This window comes from Gorilla gorilla, chromosome 1 (genome assembly GCF_029281585.2).
Source record: "Gorilla gorilla gorilla isolate KB3781 chromosome 1, NHGRI_mGorGor1-v2.1_pri, whole genome shotgun sequence".
NCBI lineage: Eukaryota > Metazoa > Chordata > Mammalia > Primates > Hominidae > Gorilla > Gorilla gorilla.
In genome coordinates this window covers 211299559-211319704 of record NC_073224.2, presented here as the reverse complement: position 1 = coordinate 211319704, position 20146 = coordinate 211299559, and the positions used below count along the sequence as shown (strand labels likewise).

General features: G+C 47.4%; 1 protein-coding gene, 1 long non-coding RNA gene and 1 other non-coding gene across 5 annotated transcripts in view; 2 read left to right on the top strand and 1 right to left on the bottom strand.

The window, feature by feature from the left end:
• The window catches only part of TAF12 (TATA-box binding protein associated factor 12), a 45162-nt gene extending 32006 nt beyond the window's left edge, over nt 1-13156 (bottom strand). Inside the window, exon 1 of one of the 3 annotated variants that reach the window (XM_063701106.1) lies at nt 13063-13156. In XM_063701106.1, the coding sequence (XP_063557176.1) occupies nt 13063-13092 (30 nt within the window). In that variant the 5' untranslated portion in view covers nt 13093-13156. Of the gene's footprint in view, nt 1-7818; nt 7934-8395; nt 8415-13062 lie in introns of those variants that run through there. The other 2 variants (XM_055389552.2, XM_055389551.2) reach the window with 2 other exon arrangements.
• LOC129534020 (uncharacterized) lies at nt 8002-13384 on the top strand. The gene is made up of 2 exons (XR_008680435.2): nt 8002-8344; nt 13051-13384. It is a non-coding gene; the product is annotated as an uncharacterized lncRNA (long non-coding RNA).
• A 69-nt stretch (nt 13385-13453) lies between these two features.
• On the top strand, nt 13454-13587 carry LOC115932365 (U11 spliceosomal RNA). Its single transcript, XR_004068653.2, has one exon. It is a non-coding gene; the product is annotated as a U11 spliceosomal RNA (small nuclear RNA).
• Nucleotides 13588-20146: the final 6559 nt, after the last annotated feature.

Here is a 20146-nt window from a genome sequence, read left to right as displayed (position 1 = left end):
AGGAGAATAGCGTGAACCCGGGAGGTGAAGCTTGCAGTGAGCCAAGATCGCGCCACTGCACTCCAGCCTGGGCGACAGAGCAAGACTCCGTCTCAAATAAATAAATAAATAAATAAAACCACATCTATCCTCCCTCCTTTTTTTTTTTTTTTTTTTTTTGAGATGGAGTCTCGCTGTGTCGCCCAGGCTACAGTGCAGTGGCGCAATCTTGGTTCACTGCCAGCTCCACCTCCTGGGCTCACACCATTCTCCTGTCTCAGCCTCCTGAGTAGCTGGGTCTACAGGAGCCTGCCACCACACCCGGCTAATTTTTTGTATTTTTAGTAGAGATGGGGTTTCACCGTGTTAGCCAGGATGGTCTCAATCTCCTGAACTCATGATCTGCCCACCTCAGCCTCCCAAAGTGCTGGGATTACAGGCGTGAGCCACTGCACCCGGCCTATCCACCCTCCTTTTAAACTGTGGTTGACTGGCTGAGGATGACAAGCCCTAATTGCTTCCCTTTAACAACCTTGTACTTCAAACAGAAGTCTAGCTGCAACCCTATTATTGTATTGAGAGGGTCTAATTTTTCATAGGGTAGGAATTAAGGAGACTTTGGCAATAGTTGTAAGACCCTGGTATTCTCTGTGCATCTATTCCATTAACGGTTTTTTTTTTTAAAAAAACAAAACAAAGATGAAGAGAAAGGGGAACAGAAGACAAGGTAGCCTTCAAAACCTTTTTTTACCTCTGAAATGTTTAGTAATTTATTATTTAAGCAAAATACTGGAATCAAGAGGACTGGCCTGATGGCATAAAAGCCCTATACTGTGGTGCATGACTTCACTTAATGACTGGTTTTTCTACCTGGCTGTTTCTTTCCTCTGTGGCTTCTAAACGTATCTAAATGAGCTCATATTTCCCAGCCTAAATAAGCTAAAAAGGATCAATTATTTGCAGTCTGTGAGACTCGAGAGCAACAGAAATGCAAGATTTTTTTCCAGTGTGCAATTAGGATTGGTTAGTTGAGGCTCCAACTGCTTCTGACTTATCAAAAAGGCAGTATAGGCCACATGTGGGACCCCACGTCTGTAATCCCAGAACTTTGGGAGGACAACATGGGAGGATTGTTTGAGGTTAGGAGTTGGAGACCAGCCTGGGCAACACAAAAAGATCCTGTCTCTAACAACAACAAAAGGTAGTATAGTGTCTAGTACAGTGGTCAAGGATATGAACCATGGTAGCAGTATCTGGGTTTAAGTACCAACTGTGCCACTTTTCAGCTGTATTGAGCAAGTTACATAATCTCTTTATGCCTCAATTTTCTCATCTGAAAAAATTAAGTTAATAATGAAGTACAGGGTGGGCTTGGTGGCTCACACCTATAATTCTAGCAGTTTGGCAGGCTGAGCGGGAGGATCACTTGAGCCTAGGAGTTTGAGACCAGCCTGGGCAACATAGTGAGATCTGGTCACTACAAATAAAAAAAAAAAAAAAATCAAAAAATTAGCCAGGCGTGGTGGCATGCAGCTGTGGTCCCAGCTACTTGGGAGGTTAAGGCGGGAGGATCACTTGAGCCCAGGAGGTTGATGCAGTAGTGAGATGTGATGGCACCACTGCACTCCAGCGTGGGTGACAAAGCAAGACCCTGTCTCAGGGAAAAAAAAAAAAAAAATCAACATACTGCTCAATGCAGTGGAGCACACGCATACTCCCAGCTACTACGGGGTCTGAGGTGACGGAATGGCTTGAGCCTAGGAGTGCGAGGCTGTAGTACATTGTGATAGGCCTGTGGCTAGCCACCATGCTCCAGCCTGGAAAATAAAGCAAGACCCCATCTTTCAAAAAATACCAGTGTTTCACTCATCCTGCTGCTAACCCAGCACACATATCCATGTGTGCTGGCACCATATAAGTGTTCTGTATGACTTCAGAGATTAACAGAAGAATGGTGGATTGGAAAAAAATGGTAACAAGTGATCAGCAGGAGGCTGACGAGAGTTACTGTGGAAAACCCAAATCAAGAGGGCTGGATGCCATCTTTGGTCAGTTTCCACATCTGTAATTAGGAGTTGGCCCAGGCAAATTCTTTTTTTCTTTTTCTCTTTTTCGAGACAGAGTTTTGCTCTGTCACCCAGGCTCGAGCGCAGTGGCACGATCTTGGTTCACTGCAACCTCCGCCTCTGGCCAGACCAGGCAAATTCTAAAGTCCCTTTCAGCATTAAAAATCAGTGTAAAGGCCAGGCACAGTGGCTCACGCCTGTAATCCTAGAACTTTGGGAGGCCGAGGCAGGCAGATCACGAGGTCAGGAGTTCAAGACCAGCCTGACCAATATGGTGAAACCCTGTCTCTACTAAAAATACAAAAAATAGCTGGGCATGGTGGCGCGCGCTTATAGTCCCAGCTACTCGGGAGGCTGAGGTAGGAGAAGTGCTTGAACCGGTGAGATGGAGGTTGCAGTGAGCCGAGATCACACCACTGCACTCCAGCCTGGGTGACAGAGCAAGACTCCGTCTCCAGAAAAAAGATTTTCTTTTTTTTATTTTTGCTCTCTTTACCCTCCCTGTCTGACTTAAGTCCATACATAGAAATTTCAAAGTCTGTCTGCCTCCAACACACCTGTTTCACAGTGCAGCCTGTAAACATTGCCGATATAGTGCCTACAAAATATTTTAGGGCTTTCCATAAAGAATCCCAATCAAAAGTAGTATGTCTTCGCCAGGTGTCATGGTTCATGCCTACAATCCCAGCACTTCGGGAGGCAGATGCAGGAGGATCACTTGCTGATAGGAGTTTAAGACCAGCCTGGGTAATGTAGTGAGACCCCATTCCTATTTTTTGTTAATTATTATTTTTTTTTTTTGGAGATGGAGTCTCGCTCTGTCGCTCAGGCTGGAGTGCAGTGGCACAATCTCGGCTCACTGCAACCTCCGCCTCCTGGGTTCAAGTGATTCTCCTGCCTCAGCCTCCCGAGTAGCTGGGATTACAGGCGTCTGCCACCACATCCAGCTAATTTTTGTATTTTATTTTATTTTTTGAGACAGAGTCTCACTCTTGTCACCCAGGCTGGAGTGCAAAGGGGCAATCTCAGTTCGCCACAACCTCCGCCTCTCAGGTTCAAAGGATTCCCCTGCCTCAGCCTCCCGAGTAGCTGGGATTACAGGCATGCGTCACCACGCCCAGCTAATTTTGTATTTTTAGTAGAGATGGGGTTTCTCCATGTTGGTCAGGCTGGTCTCGAACTCCAACCTCAGGTGATCCGCCCACCTCGGCCTCCCAAAGTGCTGGGATTACAGGCATAAGCCACCGCGCCCGGCCTATTTTAATTTTTTTTTTTTTTTTTTTGAGACAGAGTCTCACTCTGTCACCCAGGCTGGAGTGGCGCAATATCGGCTCACTGCAGCCTCTGCCTCCCGGGTTCCAGCGATTGTCCTGCCTTAGCCTCCCAGGTAGCCGGGATTATAAGCACACGCCACTATGTCCAGCTGATTTTTATATTTTTAGTAGAGATGGGGTTTTACCATGTTGGCCAGGCTGGTCTCGAACTCCTGACCTCAGGTGATCTGCCCACATCAGCCTCCCAAAGTGCTAGGATTACAGGCATGAGCCACCTCACCTGTCCTATTTTTTTTTTTTTTTTTTTTTTTTTTTGAGACAGAGCCTTGCTCTGTCGCCCGGGCTGCAGTGCAGTGGCACAATCTCTGCTCACTGCAAGCTCCGCCTCCCGGGTTCACGCCATTCTCCTGCCTCAGCCTCCCAAGTAGCTGCAACTACAGGCGCCCGTGCCCAGCTAATTTTTTTTGTATTGTTAGTAGAGACGGGGTTTCACCGTGGTCTCGATCTCCTGACCTCGTGATCCGCCCACCTCGGCCTCCCAAACTGCTGGGATTACCAGCGTGAGCCACCACGCCCAGCTGGCCTATTTTAATTTTTTAAGACAGAATCTTGCTCTGTTGCCCAGGCTGGAGTGCAGTGGTGTGATCTCGGCTCACTGCAACTTCCACCTCCCACCTTCTGGGAGGCCAAGGCAGGCAGATCATCTGAGGTCAGGAGTTCGAGACAAGCCTGGCCAACATGGTGAAACCCGTCTCTACTAAAAATACAAAAATTAGCCAGGCATGGTGGTGCACGTCTGTAATCCCAGCTACATGGGAGGCTGAGGCAGGAGAATCGCTTGAACCCGGGAGGTGAAGGTTGGAGTGAGCCAAGATCGCACCACTGCTCTCCAGCCTGGGTAACAAGAGTGAAAGAGCGAAACTCCGTCTCACAAAAAAAAAAAAAAAAAGGTAATATGTCCTTTGTTCCTATCGGCTCTAATTATAATGCAATGATTTTCTGATCGGGTATTTTGAAGTCCTATTATAATAAGTCAACGCTAGAGCCACAAATGAAATAAAGTACATTTTGCAAGTATAGGTAAGGATGTTAACTCAGGAATAAATTATCATTAATTAAACCATCAAGTACTTTGAAGTGGTGACATGGGCATGGGTATGCTTTCCCTTATAAGTTGGTATAAGTTAGTTTTGATCATTTATATATAATAGGCGCTTGCAAATAGTACAGGCTAACCCTGGGGAAAAAATAGTAGTTTTAACTAAGCCCAATTCCCCCAAACATCTAGTTCATGGTATAATTAACTGGAAAATTAATCAAATTTAAGCCCTTGTTTTTCAAATTACTTTTTTTTTTTAGACAGAGTCTCATTCTGTTGTCCAGGCTGGAGTACAGTGACACAATCTCGGCTCACTGAACCTCCACCTCCAGGATTCAAGTGATTCTCTCCCACCTCAGCCTCCAGAGTAGCTGGGACTACAGGCACGTGCCACCATGCCCAGCTAATTTTTGTATTTTTAGTAGAGACGGGGTTTTGCCATGTTGGCCAGGCTGGTCTCGAACTCCTGATCTCAGGTGACCCGCCCACCTTGGCCTCCCAAAGTGCTGGGATTACAGGTGTGAGCCATCATGCCCAGTCCAAATTAGTCTTTCTTGGCCTCCTAAATCTAAAATTAAATGTCTTTCTACATTGCAAGGAAAAGCTCTACAAAGTTCCCATTTTTCTATCTTGAATAATCTATGCTTCTGTGAAAACAGAATTTAGTTCTCAAATGCCACAATACATAACTACCCTAATATGTTATAGTCCTTGACATTTAGAGGAGCCTTAAGAAGGAGGGGATGCTTTCATTCAATTATATGTTTTGTATAACAATTACTTCTATTTTGCTGATGGACAAACTGACAGGAATCCACTTAGAAGAGTAGAAAAAAGTTTTAGAGGCACATGTAACTGGGGTTGGGTCACTGTGTGATTTCAGGCAAAGTAACCTCTCTAAACCTATTTCATTATCTGTACAACGGGACTGACAATATCTAACTTGTGGGGCTGTGATAATTAAATCATAGAATACTCGAAAGTGCATAAGCTGTGCCTGGTTAGTCTGAGTAGGTTTCAGAAAAAGATATTAATATTGAAGGAAGTGACTGGGGTGCAAGTTTCCCCACCATCCTTATCCAAAAGCAGCCATCCCTAGTAAATGTTTGCACTAAAAATACAGGACACACTTATTTATGACTTTCCAAACAGCTTATTAAATAAATAAATAACACTGAGCTTTATTTAAAGGTTCCAGCCAGGTGCAGTGGCTCATGCCTATAATCCCAACATTTTGGGAGGCCAAGGCGGGAGAATCATTTGAGGCCAAGAATTCAACAGCAGCCTAGGCAACACAGGCAAACACTGTCTCTACAAAAAAACTTAAAAATTAGCTGGGTGTAGTGGCTCATACCTGTAGTCCCAGCTACCCAGGAGGCTGAGGCAGGAGGAGTGCTTGAGCCCAAGAATATAGGTTGCAGTGAGCTATGATTATGCCGCTGTACTCCAATATGGGCAACAGAACAAGACCCTGTCTCAAAAACAAAAAAATAAAAATAAAGGTTTCCTTACTATTAAGTGACATTTACTGTATTAATGTCAATACAGTAACAACACTCAAATTATCAGAAACTGTAAAAATTTCCAGTTTTTACTGGAAATAAAAACTGGGCCGGGCGCAGTGGCTCATGTCTATAATCCCAGCACTTCGGGAGGTTGAGGCGGGCGGATCACTTGAGGTCAGGAGTTCGAAACCAGCCTGGCCAACATGGCAAAAACCTGTCTCTACTAAAAATACAAAAATTAGCCGGGCATTGTGGCACACACCTGTAATTCCAGCTACTTGAGAGGCTGAGGCAGGAGAATCGTTTGAACCGGGGAAGCAGAGATTGCAGTGAGCCGAGATCGTGCCACTGCACTCCAGCCTGGGTGACTCTGTCTCAAAAAAAACAAAACAAAACAAAAACAAAAACTGGAAGGGGGGGCGAGGTGACTCATGCCTGTAATCCCAGCACTTTGGGAGGCCAAGGTGGGAGGATCACTTGAGCTTAGGAGTTTGAGACCAGCCTGGGCAATATAGTGAGACCCTGTTTCTACAAAAAATTTAAAAATTAGCAGGGCGTGGTGGCACACGCCCGTAGTTCCAGCTACTCAGGAGGTATAGGTGGGAAGACTGCTTGAGCCTAGGAGGTTGGAGGTGCACGGGGCCAAGACTGAGCCACTGCACTTCAGCCTGGGCGACAGAGAGAGAACCTGTCTCAAAAAAAAAAAAAAAAAAAAAAAAAATTCCCTCCTGAGTTTGAAGATAAAGCAAAGATTCTAGAAGCATTTAAGGAACATTAACCAAGCATCTCATTTGCTACGCACAGAAGGGTACTGTATTAAAATTATGATCTAACTAACCATTGCCTCACTGTAATCCTAAGCCTCTTTGAACCTTAGCCTTCTTAAATGTAAAATAGGAGTTTTTAAAAGATGATCTTTTGGGACTCTTCCATCACTGACATTCTTTTATTTGAGATGCAGAGATCTGTGCTCATTCAGGGTTGAGTGGAATGGGATTTAAAGCACTTATCAAGTACATAACTGAGTTCCAACTGTTTTCAACTTCACATCTGATTCCCAAGAATGAAGCAGAAAATGAAGATGTTTGCATGTGGGCTTCCTAGATTGAATCTGACACAAGAAAAGCTTGCCAAGAGCCAAGTAGGCAGTGCGAAGGAGAAGTTGTCTTCCCCTGAATACGTCCTTTATCTCTCTGGGTTCAGGGAATACTGTGAAAAAATGGATCACTAAATCTTTTCCAAACCCTTTCCCTTTACTTTGTAGGCTGATCTCACATCCATGGTCCCTTAGATCCAAGGCTTTTAGGAGCTTGGGTCCTCATAGCCCTGTTCCGAGACTCAGGAACTCGGAGTCTCAAAGCCCGGATCCCGTCCCCAAAGAAGCCCCAGTCTTCACTGCCCGCTTCTGTTCCCTTCCAAACTCAAGTTTTCTCTGTCTGCTTCTGCCCCTCAGGAACCTAAGTCTTCGCTGCCCCGTTTCTGAATCCTTAGGAGCCCGGGTCTTCACTGTCCCGCTTCTGCCTCTTAGGAGCCCAAGTCCTCACCGCTCCACTTTTACCTCTCCGGAGCCTGTGTCTTCACGCCCCGTTCCTTTCTGACCCTCTCCTCGTAGGAGTGCGGGTCCTCATAATCCTGCTCCTCTCAGACCACTTTCCCTCAGATGCCGGAGAACTCGCATCCGTCCCCGTTCCCTAAGTCCCGTCTTGGAGCCCGGGTCCCCACAGCCGCGTCTTCTCCGAGCCTGATCCTCTCAGTCAGTCCCTTCCCAAGAGCCTGAATCCTCACAGCCCCGTCTCGTCCACAACCTGGTCCTTCGAACACTGACCCACTGTAGGTCTGGGTCCTGACTCCCTCCTCCCGCTCTTGTTCCTCAACTGCCAGGGCCCAAGACTCACAGGCAGCAGCGTCTATCTCCCCATGATATGCGGAGACTGCCCCAGTGAAGCGTTCGTCTCAGCAGCCGGTCCGACTGCGCGGCCCTCCCCGACTACTTCCGGCACCGCTCCCCGCCTCCAACCCGGAAACGCGCAGCTCTTCCGGCCGGCGGGCGCGCGCCTCGCTTGCGCAGGCGCAGACTGCCCTCCGACACGTGGTGGCGATATTGAGCTGTGTGTAGCTACACCCTGCAGCTTGCGCTTTTAACTGCTTGTGGTTGAGTGGCAGCATGAGCGAGCTCTGCGTATTCCAACCCGGCGTTAAGAATCCTTCACTAGCTTTTCTTCCCGACGCTGCTTATTTATCTATCGGTAGCATGACGGGTAATTGACGCCCTCGGATGGCTTTGAGGTCGCCATTTTTGGTTGGTGCCTTTGTCTTGGTGTCAGGACTGGTATATCATCTGGGACACATTACCCCACAGGTATCCTGTTGGACCTCAACGAGGAAGTTGGCAACAGAGGAACCAGGAGATGAGAGAGATCGGTTGGTTGTGCCTGTGAACTGGCAATTCAGTAATAACAATTGAGTGCTTACTGTTTGCCGGGAATTGTGCTAATCCGCTTACGTCCGTTACGCCATCTAATCATTTAGAGGAGACCTGTGAGAGATTAAGCAAAGTTCTAGCTAATAAGTGCAGAGCCTCAGCTTGAACTCAGAACTCACTACTAAGCCAAAGCCTGTCCTGTAGCATTCTCTAATGCTTTCAGTTTTTCGGCTGTCAAATGCTTGGTGAGAACTGCTGTTATGTGGCTCACGCCTGTAATCCCAGCACTTTGGGAGGCCAAGGAGGGTGGATCAGGAAGTCAGGAGTTCAAGACCAGTCTGGCCAAGATGGTGAAACCCCGTCTCTACTAAAAATACAAAAAATTAGCTGGGCGTGGTGGCATACGCCTATAATCGCAGCTACTCCGGAGGCTGAGGCAGAGAACTGCTTAAACCTGGAGGGGCGGAGGTTGCAGTGAGCCGAGATCGTGCCACTGCACTCCAGCCTGGGCGACAGAGCGAGACTCTGTCTCAAAAAAAAAAAAAAAAAAAAGAACAGCTGTTATTTTTTACTGTATGCTGGAATGTTAGGCATGCAAGTAAGACCCAATTCCAGCATCTGTAAGGTTCACAGTAAGATGGAGAAGAACCCACAAACACAACAAAAATTATATAAAGAGCTGTGACAGGCCAGAGTGAGCCACAGTATCTGCCAGCAGAAATTAGGAAGAGGTGCCCAGATTGATGCGGCATCCTGCCCTGTCTTTATATCTTACTAATAATCCTCATCCTACCACGTTCCCAGTCCACCCTCTACACTGCCACCCAATCCAAATTCTCAGATTCAAGTCCTCATGAACATTGGGCTCCAAGCTGTATTCCTAGCCTTATTTCCTTGCCACTGCTCTCCATTCTTTTTAGGGTCTGGCATACCACTTTTTGTTGTTGAATGCCTATACATCTTTTTTAAGACCCAGGTTGAATGTATATACGTTCATTTGACAAGTGTTTGAGTCTCATTGTGTGACAAGCCTTTTGCTATGTGCTGAGTACATAACTGGTGGCTAAGACGGAATGATATCTCTGTCTTTAGAAAGTTTGCAACCTAGAGTGGAAAACAGACCATTAGCAACTGCACAAAAGGGTGATAGAAGAGAATACTGGAATAAGCCAGACTTATCTAGCTGGCTGATGGCCTGAGCCATGGTCCTCAGTAAGGAAAACACTTACTCAAGGACCAAGATGGCCAAGGTGGCTGGAGCTTTGGTAACCGGGAAAGACAATGAGTTTGGAGAGGTAGGCAGGGGTTTGTTATAGTCTGGACCTTTTAGCCTAGACTATGATGGGGACTTGAGATTATATTCAGTATGCAATGGGAAGGTGTTGGAAGAACGGTGAAATTATGGCAATTGTTAAATGATACAGGGTCTCACTCTGTCACCAGGGCTAGAGTGCAGTGGCACAATCATAGTTCACTACAGCCTCAAACTCCTGTGTTCAAGCGATCCTCCTCCACCTCAGCTTCCCAAGTAGATGAATTTTCTTTTCTTTTTTTTTCTTTTTTTGAGACGGAGTCTCGCTGTTTCACCCAGGCCGGACTGCAGTGGAGCTATCTCGGCTCACTGCAAGTTCCGCCTCCCGGGTTCATACCATTCTCCTGCCTCAGCCTCCCGAGTAGCTGGGACTACAGGCGCCCGCCACCGCGCCCGGCTAATTTTTTGTATTTTTAGTAGAGATGGGGTTTCACCATGTTAGCCAGGATGGTCTCGATCTCCTGACCTCGTGATCCGCCTGCCTTGGCCTCCCAAAATGCTGGGATTACAGGCAGGAGCCACCGCGCCCGGCCTCTTCTTTTTTTTTTTTTTTTTTAAGAGAAGGACTGGACACCCTGGCTCATGCCTGTAATCCCAGCACTTTGGGATGCTGAGGCAGGAGGATCACGAGGTCAGGAGATAGAGATCATCCTGGCCAAAATAGTGAAACCCTATCTCTACTAAAAATACAAAAATTAGCTGGGCATGGTGGCACACGCCTGTAACCCCAGCTACTCAGGAGGCTGAGGAAGGAGAATCGCTGGAACCCGGGAGGTGGAGGTTGCAGTGAGCGGAGATTGAGCCAGTGCACTCCAGCCTGCGTGACGGGAGCAAGACTCCATCTCAAACAAAACTACAACAACAAAAAAAAAAACAGATAAGGCCAGGCCAGTCACTGTGGCTCACGCCTGTAATCCCAGCATTTTGGGAGGCCGAGGCAGGTGGATCACTTGAGGTTAGGAGTTTGAGACCAGCCTGGCCAACAGGGTGAAACCTACTAAAAATATTTTAAAAATTAGCCGGGTGTAGTGGCGCGTGCCTGTAGTCCCAAGCTACTCAGGAGGCTGAGGCATGAGAATCGCTTAAACCTGGGTGGTAGAGGTTGAAGCAAGCCGAGATCGTGCCACTGCACTCCAACCTGGGCAACAGAGTGAGACTATCTGGGAAAAAAAAAAAAAAGAGAGATAAGGTCAGATGTGGTGGCTTTACACCTGTAATCCCAACACTTTGGGAGGCGCAGCAGGAGGACTGCTTGAGCCCAGGAGTTTGACCAGCCTGGGCAAGATAGGGAGACACTGTCTCTAAAAAAAAAAAAAAAAAAAAAATTAGCCTCAGCATGGTGGTGTGGACCTGTAGTCCCAGCCACTCAGGAGACTGACAGGCAGGAGGATCTGCTTGAGCCTAGGAGTTCCAGGCTGCAGTGAGCTATGATTGCACCACTACATTCCAGCCTGGACAACAGAGCAACACACTGTCTCAGAAAAAGAGAGAGAGAGAGAGATAACACTGGTGAATGATAGGAAGAGCAATTGACAGCACCATCTCTGGGCTTCTCACAAGTTTATACAACACATCTGCTTCCTATTACAATGTAAGAGCTGTTTATCTCCTTTCTCTTGTGACTTCTACTTTGTAAAGAGCAGGGAACTCCATGTATTATTAAAATATATTAAAGAAAGTAAAATATCTAACAGTCTATATTTTGTGTTGAAAACATTTTACTTTATTTTATTATTTATTTTTTTTTTTGAGACGGAGTTCGCTCTTGTTGCCCAAGCTGGAGTGCAATGGCACAGTCTTGGCTCACTGCAACCTCTGCCTCCCAGGTTCAAGTGATTCTCCTGCCTCAGCTCCCTAGTAGCTAGGATTACAGGCACCTGCCACCACACTTGGCCAATGTTTTTGTTTTGTTTTTTTTTTTTTTTTTGAGATGGAGTCTCGCTCTGTCGCCCAGGCTGGAGTGCAGTGGTGCGATCTCGGCTCACTGCAAGCTCCATCTCCTGGGTTCACGCCATTCTCCTGCCTCAGCCTCCCGAGTAGCTGGGACTACAGGCACCCGCCACCACACCTGGCTAATTTTTTGTATTTTTAGTAGAGACGGGGTTTCACCGTGTTAGCCAGGATGGTCTCGATCTTCTGACCTCGTGATCTGCCCACCTCGGCCTCCCAAAGTGCTGGGATTACAGGCGTGAGCCACCGCACCCGGCCAATTTTTTGTAGTTTTAATAGAGACAGGGTTTCACCATGTTGGCCAGGCTGGTCTCAAACTCCTGATCTTAGGTGATCCACCCACCTTAGCTTCCCAAAGTGCTGGGATTACAGGCATGAGCCACCATGCCTGGCCTGAAAACATTTATTTATATATATACGATGTGTACATACATAGAAAGCAGTCTGGCAAGATAAACACTAAACTGTTCACAGTTTGGAGGAAGCATTTTCACATTTTATATCATCTCTGTGCTGTTTCAATTTCTTTACAATTGTCACATATTGTTTTTTATTTTCTTGAGACAAGATCTTCATCTGTCACCTAGGCTGGAGTGCAGTGGCATGATTATGGCTCACTGTAGCCTTGACTTCCCTGGCTCAAGCAATCCTTCTGCCTCAGCCTCTGGGGTAGCTGGGACCACAGGCCCATGCCACGATGCCCGGTTAATATTTTATTTTGGGGTAGAGACGAGGTCTCTATATGTTGCCCATTGCGGTCTCAAACTCCTGGGCTCTCAAAGTGTTGGGATTACAGGCATGACCCACAGCACCCGTCCATCATTATCCATAAAAAAAATGGGAACAGGCTGGACATAGTGGCTCACGCCTATAATCCCAGCACTCTGGGAGGCCGAGGCGGGCGGATCACAAAGTCAGGAGATCGAGACCATCCTGGCTAACACGGTGAAACCCCGTCTCTACTAAAAATACAAAAAATTAGCCGGGCATGGTGGCGGGGGCCTGTAGTCCCAGCTACTTGGGAGGCTGAGGCAGGAGAATGGCGTGAACCCAGGAGGCGGAGCTTGCGGTGAGCCGAGATCGCGCCACTGCACAGCAGCCTGGGCGACAGAGCAACACTCCGTCTCAAAAAAAAAAAAATTGTGTTGATAAAGATCTACTTCAGTCATCTGAGGTACAGTATTTCATTTTTCACATTAATGCTATGCTGTACCTTATTCTACAACTCTTTTCACTCGATTTAAAAACAAATTCTAATACTCCTTCGAAGTGCAGTATATAGCATGCCACAATATGAACACACCATGACAATCAGCTTATGCGTGACCTTGTGACCTTGTGCTTCCACTGCACGCCTGCCTGGGCTGCTCCAAGGTGGTGGCTAGGGGTGGCACAAGTTACACATTTTCAATTTGGATAGGTTGTGATTCTTGTCTTCCCCAGTCAGATACCTACAGCCGCTGAGAGCCGGTATTCCAACGCCATGAGTCGCCTTCTGTCGTGAGCAGTTGACAAGAGAGACTCAGCACTTACTGCAACCGGAAGGAGCGGTTCCTCCCTCGCTCGCGCAGCCGCTCTTCCCCGCCACTCCCTCGGTGCCCGCCAGCACCTTCCCAGCAAGCCCTGAGTATATTTGCATATCAACTCACGTCCTTTTCTTCTAACTAAAAATCGAAAGGACAAATTCTAGATTCTCCTTGTGAAGTCTTCTTTTCAGTTCAGAAGAAATGGAATTCGCTCTTCAACTTCAGGAAGTTGAAATAAAGAGTTGCTTGGATTTTGTGTTCACCTTTACCATAAAATGGATTTGGTAACACTGCCACCCTCCTTTGGTGGCAGGAAAAGCAAAAAGGGCTTCTGTCGTGAGTGGCACACGTAGGGCAACTCGATTGCTCTGCGTGCGGAATCGACATCAAGAGATTTCGGAAGCATAATTTTTTGGTATCTGGGCAGCTGGTGATCGTTGGTCCCGGCGCCCTTTTTCACTGTTGTATGTTAGATGAGCTATTGCGCGTTTGAAGTAAGTGGTGCTTCTATGTAACTGAGAGGAGGTTCTGTATTGCTTTTTTCTTAGGGGCTGCGTGGTTATTTGTATGAACCACAGGTGACCTGATTAACAAGGTAGTTCAGACCTGTATCCTAGCACTTAAGAAGTAGAAGTGGGATAACCCTGCGTGTTCTCGTGTGGGAGGCCAGCTTAAGCAACAAAGCAGGAAGGCCTCACAAACAAAGGAATTTAAAAATTATACGTGCGTGGTGGCGCGCGTATGAGAAAATTATTTGGCGACTGTGTTACAGTATAGCAGCAAATGGAATAGACCTAGTCCCTGACTTTAGGAGACCTGCCTCATCCCCCCGAGTGGCTGGGACTACAGGCGTGCGCCTCCGCGCCCAGCTAATTTTTGCATTTTTGGTGGAGACGGGTTCACCATGTTGGCCAGGATGGTCTCCATCTCTTGATCTGGTGATCCGCCCACCTCGGCCTCTAGGAGTGCTAGGATTACAGGCGTGGCCATCGCGCCTGGCCTGCAATGTTATTTTATGAAGCAGAGGAAATTGAAATTACCTTCACCAGGCCTTAGCAAACTTTTTCTATACCTTATACCATACACAAAAGATTAATTCAAGGCCGGGTGCAGTGGCTCACGCCTGTAATCCCAGCACTCCTAGAGGCCGAGGTGGGCGGATCACCTGAAGTCGGGATTTCAAGACCAGCCTGACCAACATGGAGAAACCCCTTCTCTAACTAAAAATACAAAATTAGCCAGGCGTGGTGGAGTATGCCTGTAATCCCAGTTACTCAGGAGGCTGAGGCAGGAGAATTGCTTGAACCCAGGAGGCGGAGGTTGCAGTGAGCCGAGACCGCATCATTGCACTCCAGCCTGGGCAACAAGAGCAAAACTCCGTCTCAAAAAAAAAAAAAAAAAAAAAGATTAAAGACCTAAATGTAAGACCTTAAACTATAAAACTCTTAGAGAAAACACAGGGGAAAATGATATCGAATTTGTCAGTGATTTCTTGGATATAAACAATGGTTTACAAGCAACAAAAAATAAATTGGTCCTCATCAAATTTTAAAATGTTAACATTAATTTTAAAATTAAAATGAAAAACCCGGCCGGGTGCGGTGGCTCACGCCTGTAATCCCAGCACTTTGGGAGGCCGAGGTGGGCGGATCACCTGAGGTCAGGGGTTGGAGACCAGCCTAGCCAACATGGTGAAACCCCGTCGCTCCTAAAAATACAAAAATTAGCCAGGCCTGGTGTCAGGCGCTTGTAATCCCAGCTACTTGGGAGGCTGAGGCAGGAGAATTGCTTGCACCGGGAGGCGGTGTTGCTGTGAGCCGAGATCGTGCTACTGCACTCCAGCCTGGGCAACAGAGTGAGACTCTGTCTCAAAAAAAAAAAAAAAAAAAAAAAGCCGGGCATGGTGGCTCCCAGCACTTTGGGAGGCCGAGGTGGGCAGATCATGAGGTCAGAAGGTCAGGACCAACCTGGCCAATATGGTGAAACCCTGTCTCTACTAAAAATACAAAAAAAATTAGCCGGGCGTGGTGGTACATGCCTGTAATCCCAGCTACTCAGGAGGCTGAGGCAGGAGAATCGCTTGCATCCAGGAGGCAGAGGTTGCAGTGAGCCGAGATAGCGTCATTGCACTCCAGCCTGGACAAGAGCGAAACTCCGTCTCAGAAAAAAAAAAAAAAAAAAAGAAAACCCTTGTACATCAAAGGACACTATCAACAGAGTGGAAAGACAATCCACAGAATCAGAGAACATATTTGTAAATAATATATCTGATAAGGGATTAATATCCATAATAGATAAGGAACTCATAACTCAACAACAACAATACAAACCCAGCCCAGTTCAATAATGGGCAAAAGGACCTGTATAGACATTTATTTCTCCAAAGATGGCCAATAAGCACATGAAAAGATGCTCAGCATCACTAATCATTAGGAAAATGCAAATCAAAACCATAATGAGATAGCACTTCACACCCATTAGGATAGCTATTATTAAAAAATATATATCGGGAGTCTCTCTGAGTCTACTCTGGCCCAAGAGGCTGCCAGACAATAATTCAAAATAACAACAACAATAATAATAATAATAAAGACCATTGCTATGGCTCACACCTGTAATCCCAGCACTATGGGAAGCCAAGGTGAGAGGATCCCTTGATGCCAGGAGTTCAAGACCTAAAGATATCTCTACAAATAATTTATAAAATTAGCTAGGTGTGGGCCAGTCATGGTGGCTCATGCCTATAATCCCAGCAGTTTGGGAGGCTGAGGTGAGTGGATCACTTGAGGTCAGGAGTTCGAGACCAGCCTGGCTAACATGGTGAAACCCCATCTCTGCTAAAAATACAAAAATTAGCCAGGCATGGTGGCGGGCGCTTGTAATCCCAGCTACTCAGGAGGCTGAGGCAGGAGAATTGCTTGATCCCAGAAGGCAGAGGTTGCAGTGAGCTGAGATCGTGCCACTGCACTCCAGGGATACTCCGTCACATAAAAATAAAAATAAAATAAAATAAAATAAAATAAATCAACACAGCCCGGGCACAGTGGCTCATGCCTGTAATCCCAGCACTTCGGGAGGCCAAGGCCGGTGAATCACTTGAGATCAGGAGTTTAAGACCAGCCTGGCCGACATGGTACCAAAATCTGTATTAGTCAGGGTTCTCTAGAGGGACAGAACTAATAGGACATATGTATATATGAAAGGGAGTTTATTTTTATTTTATTTAATTTTTTAAAACTTTTTTTGAGATGGAGTCTTGCTCTGTTGCCCAGGCTGGAGTGCAGTCGAGCAATATCGGCTCACTCAACCTCTACCTCCCATGTTCAAGCAATTCTCCTACCTCAGCCTCCTGAGTAACTGGGATTACAGGCGCACCCCACCACACCTGGCTAAGTTTTGTATTTTTTTTTTTTAGTAGAGACAAGGTTTCACCATGGTGGTGAGGCTGGTCTGTAACTCCTGACCTTGTGATCTGCCTGCCTCGGCCTCCCAAAGTGCTGGGATTACAAGTGTGAGCCACCTCACCTGGCCAAAGAGAGTTTATTAAGGAGAATTGACTCACATGATCACAAAGTGAGGTCCCATGATAGACCATCTACAAATCGAGGAGCAAGGAAGCCAATAGTGGGCTGGGCACAGTGGTTCATGCCTACAATCCCAACACTTTTGGAGGCCAAGGCGGGAGGATCACCTGAGGTCGGGATTTCAAGACCAACCTGACCAATATGATGAAACACCGTCTCTACTAAAATAAACAAAAATTAGCGGGGCATGGTGGCATGCGCCTGTAATCCCAGCTACTCGGGAGGCTGAGGCAGGACAATTGCTTGAACCTGGGAGGCAGAGGTTGCAGTGAGCCGAGATAGCGCCACTACACTCCAGCCTGTGCAACAGGAGCGAAACTCAGTCTCAAAAAAAAGGCCCGGCGAGGTGGCCCACGCCTGTAATCCCAGCGCTTTGGGAGGCTGAGGCAGGCGGATCACGAGGTCAGGAGATTGAGACCATCCTGGCTAACATGGTGAAACCCCGTCTCTACTAAAAATACAAAAAATTAGCCCAGCGTGGTGGCAGGTGCCTGTAGTCCCAGCTACTCAGGAGGCTGAGGCAGGAGAATGGCGTGAACCTGGGAGGTGGAGTTTGCAGTGAGCTGAGATTGCGCCACTGCACTCCAGCCTGGGCAACAGAGCAAGATTCCGTCTCAAAAAAATAAAAAAAAAAAAAGGAAGCCAATAGTAGCTCAGTCTGAGTCCCAAAACCTCAAAACTAAGGAAGCCGACCGTGCAGCCTTCAGTCTGTGGCCAAAGGCCCAAGAGCCCCTGGCAAACCACTGGTCTAAGTCCAAGAGTCCAAAAGCCAAAGAACTTGGAGTCTGATATTTGAGGGCAGGAAGCATCCCACATGGGAGAAAGATGAAGCCTGGAAGATTTAGCAAGTCAGCTTCTCCCACCTTCTGTCTGCTTTATTCTAGCCGCGCTGGCAGCTGATTGGATGGTGCCCACCCAAATTGAGGGTAGGTCTGCCTCTCCAAGTCCACTGACTGAAATGTTAATCTCCTTTGCCAACACCCTCACAGACACACCCAGGAACAATATTTTGCATCCTTCAATCCAATCAAATTGATAATTTTTTTTTTTTTTTTTTTGAGATGGAGTCTTGCTCTGTCACCCAGGCTGGAGTGCAGCGGTGCAGTGATGTGATCCCAGCTCACAGCAACCTCTGCCTCCTGGGTTCAAGCGAGGCTCCCACCTCAGCCTCCTGAGTAGCTGATATTACAGGCGTGTGCCACTGCACCCGGCTAATTTTTGTATTTTGAGTAGAGGCAGGGTTTTACCATGTTGGTCAGGCTGTTCTTGAACTCCTGATCTCCAGTGATCGGCCTGCCTCAGTCTCCCAAAGTGCTGGGATTACAGGCGTGAGCCACCAGGTCCGGTCTGATATGAAGGTAATAAATCTTACGTCACATGTTTGTTTTTTGAGACAGAGCCTTGCTCTATAGCCCAGGCTGGAGAGCAGTGGTGCAATCTCGGCTCACTGCAACCTCCGCTTCCTGGGTTCAAGCGATTCTCCTGCCCCAGCCTCTCAAGTAGCTGGGACTACAGGAACCCGTCACCACGCCTGGCTAAGTTTTTTTTTTTGTATGTTTAGTAGAGACGGGGTTTCACTGTGTTAGCCAGGATGGTCTCGATCTCCTGACCTTGTGATCTGTCCACCTCAGCCTCCCAAAGTGCTGGGATTATAGGCGTCAGCCACTGCACCCAGCCTTTTTTTTTTTTTTTTTTTTTTTTTGAGATGGAGTTTTGCTCTTGTCGCCCAGGCTGGAGTGCAGTGGTGTGATCTCAGCTCACTGCAACTTCCACCTCCCAGGTTCAAGCGATTCTCCTGCCTCAGCCTCCTGAGTAGCTGGGATTACAAGTGCCCACCACCACGTCTGGATAATTTTTTTGTATTTTTAGTAGACACGGAGTTTCACCATGTTGGCCAGGCTGGTCTCGAACTCCTGACCTCATTTGATCCACCTGCCTCAGCCTCCAAAAGTGCTGAGATTACAGGCGTGAACCACCATGCCCGGCCAATTTTTTTTGTATTTTTAGTGGAGACGGGGTTTCACCATGCTGGCCAGGCTGGTCTTGAACTCCTGACCTCAGGTGATCTGCCCGCCTCGGCCTCCCAAAGTGCTGAGAGTATAGGGGTTAGCCAGTGCACCTGGCCTAGGAGGCAATCTTAACTTCCAGTTTAATGGAATCCTTGTGCCTCCTGGTGGCAGCATTCCTCCCTCTAGAACTAAGACCTCTAGGTCAGCAGAACATAATGCCATGGGAACAGGAAGCAGGAAGTTTGCCAGTGAATCACTAAGGGTGATGGTGAGTGGTGCCACTTCCATTTCCACCTCTTGATTCCTGGACCCTTGAATCCTGGCTATGGGAGAAACAGTACCATATATTGGACGCTGATTCAGAGCATACACAGCCTTCTGGATAACTTTTCCCCAGCCCTGCAAAGAATTGTCACCTAGTTGGCGTTGTAATTGTGACTTCAAAAGGCCATTCCGCTGTTCTATCAATCCAGCTGCTTCAGAATAATGGGGAACATGGTAAGACAAGTGAATTCCATGAGCAAGAGCCCACTGTTGCACTTGTTTAGCTGTAAAGTGAGTGCCGTGGTCAGAGGCAGTGCTGTGTGGAATACCGTGATGGTGGATAAGGCATTCTGTAAGTCCACGGATGTCAGTCTTGGCAGAAGCATTGCATGCAAGATAGGCAAACCCATATTTAGAGTAAGTGTCTATTCCAGCGAGGACAAACCTCTGCCCTTTCTGTGATGGAAGAGGTCCAATATAGTCAAACTGCCACCAAGTGGCTGGATGATCACCTCGAGGAATGGTGCCACATCAAGGGCTCAGTGTTGGTCTCTGCTGCTGGAAAATTGGGCACTCAGTCATGGCCGTAGCCAGGTCAGCCTTGGTGAGTGGAAGTCCACGTTGTTGAGCCCATTAGTAACCTTCATCCCTGCCACCATGGCCACTTTGTTCATGGGCCCATTGGGCGATGACAGGGGTTGCTGGGGAAAGAGGTTGAGTGGTGTCCAACAGAACAAGTCATCCTATCCACTTGATTATTAAAATTCTCCTCTGCTGGCTGGACGCGGTGGCTTAAGCCTGTAATTCCAGCACTTTGGGACCCCGAGGCGGGCAGATCACGAGGTCAGGAGATCGAGACCATTCTGGTTAACACGGTGAAACCCTGTCTCTACTGAAAATACAAAAAAATTAGCCGGGTGTGGTGGCACACACCTGTAGTCCCAGCTACTCAGGAGGCTGAGGCAGGAGAATCGCTTGAACCTGGGAGGCGGAGGTTGCAGTGAGCCGAGATCGTGCCACTGCACTCCAGCCTGGCAACAGAGCAAGACTCCATCTCAAAAAAAAAAAAAAAAAAAACTCCTTTGCTGAGGTCACCCTTTGGTAAGCACTCACATGGGATACAAATATCTTCACAGTTTTTGACCACTCAAAGAGG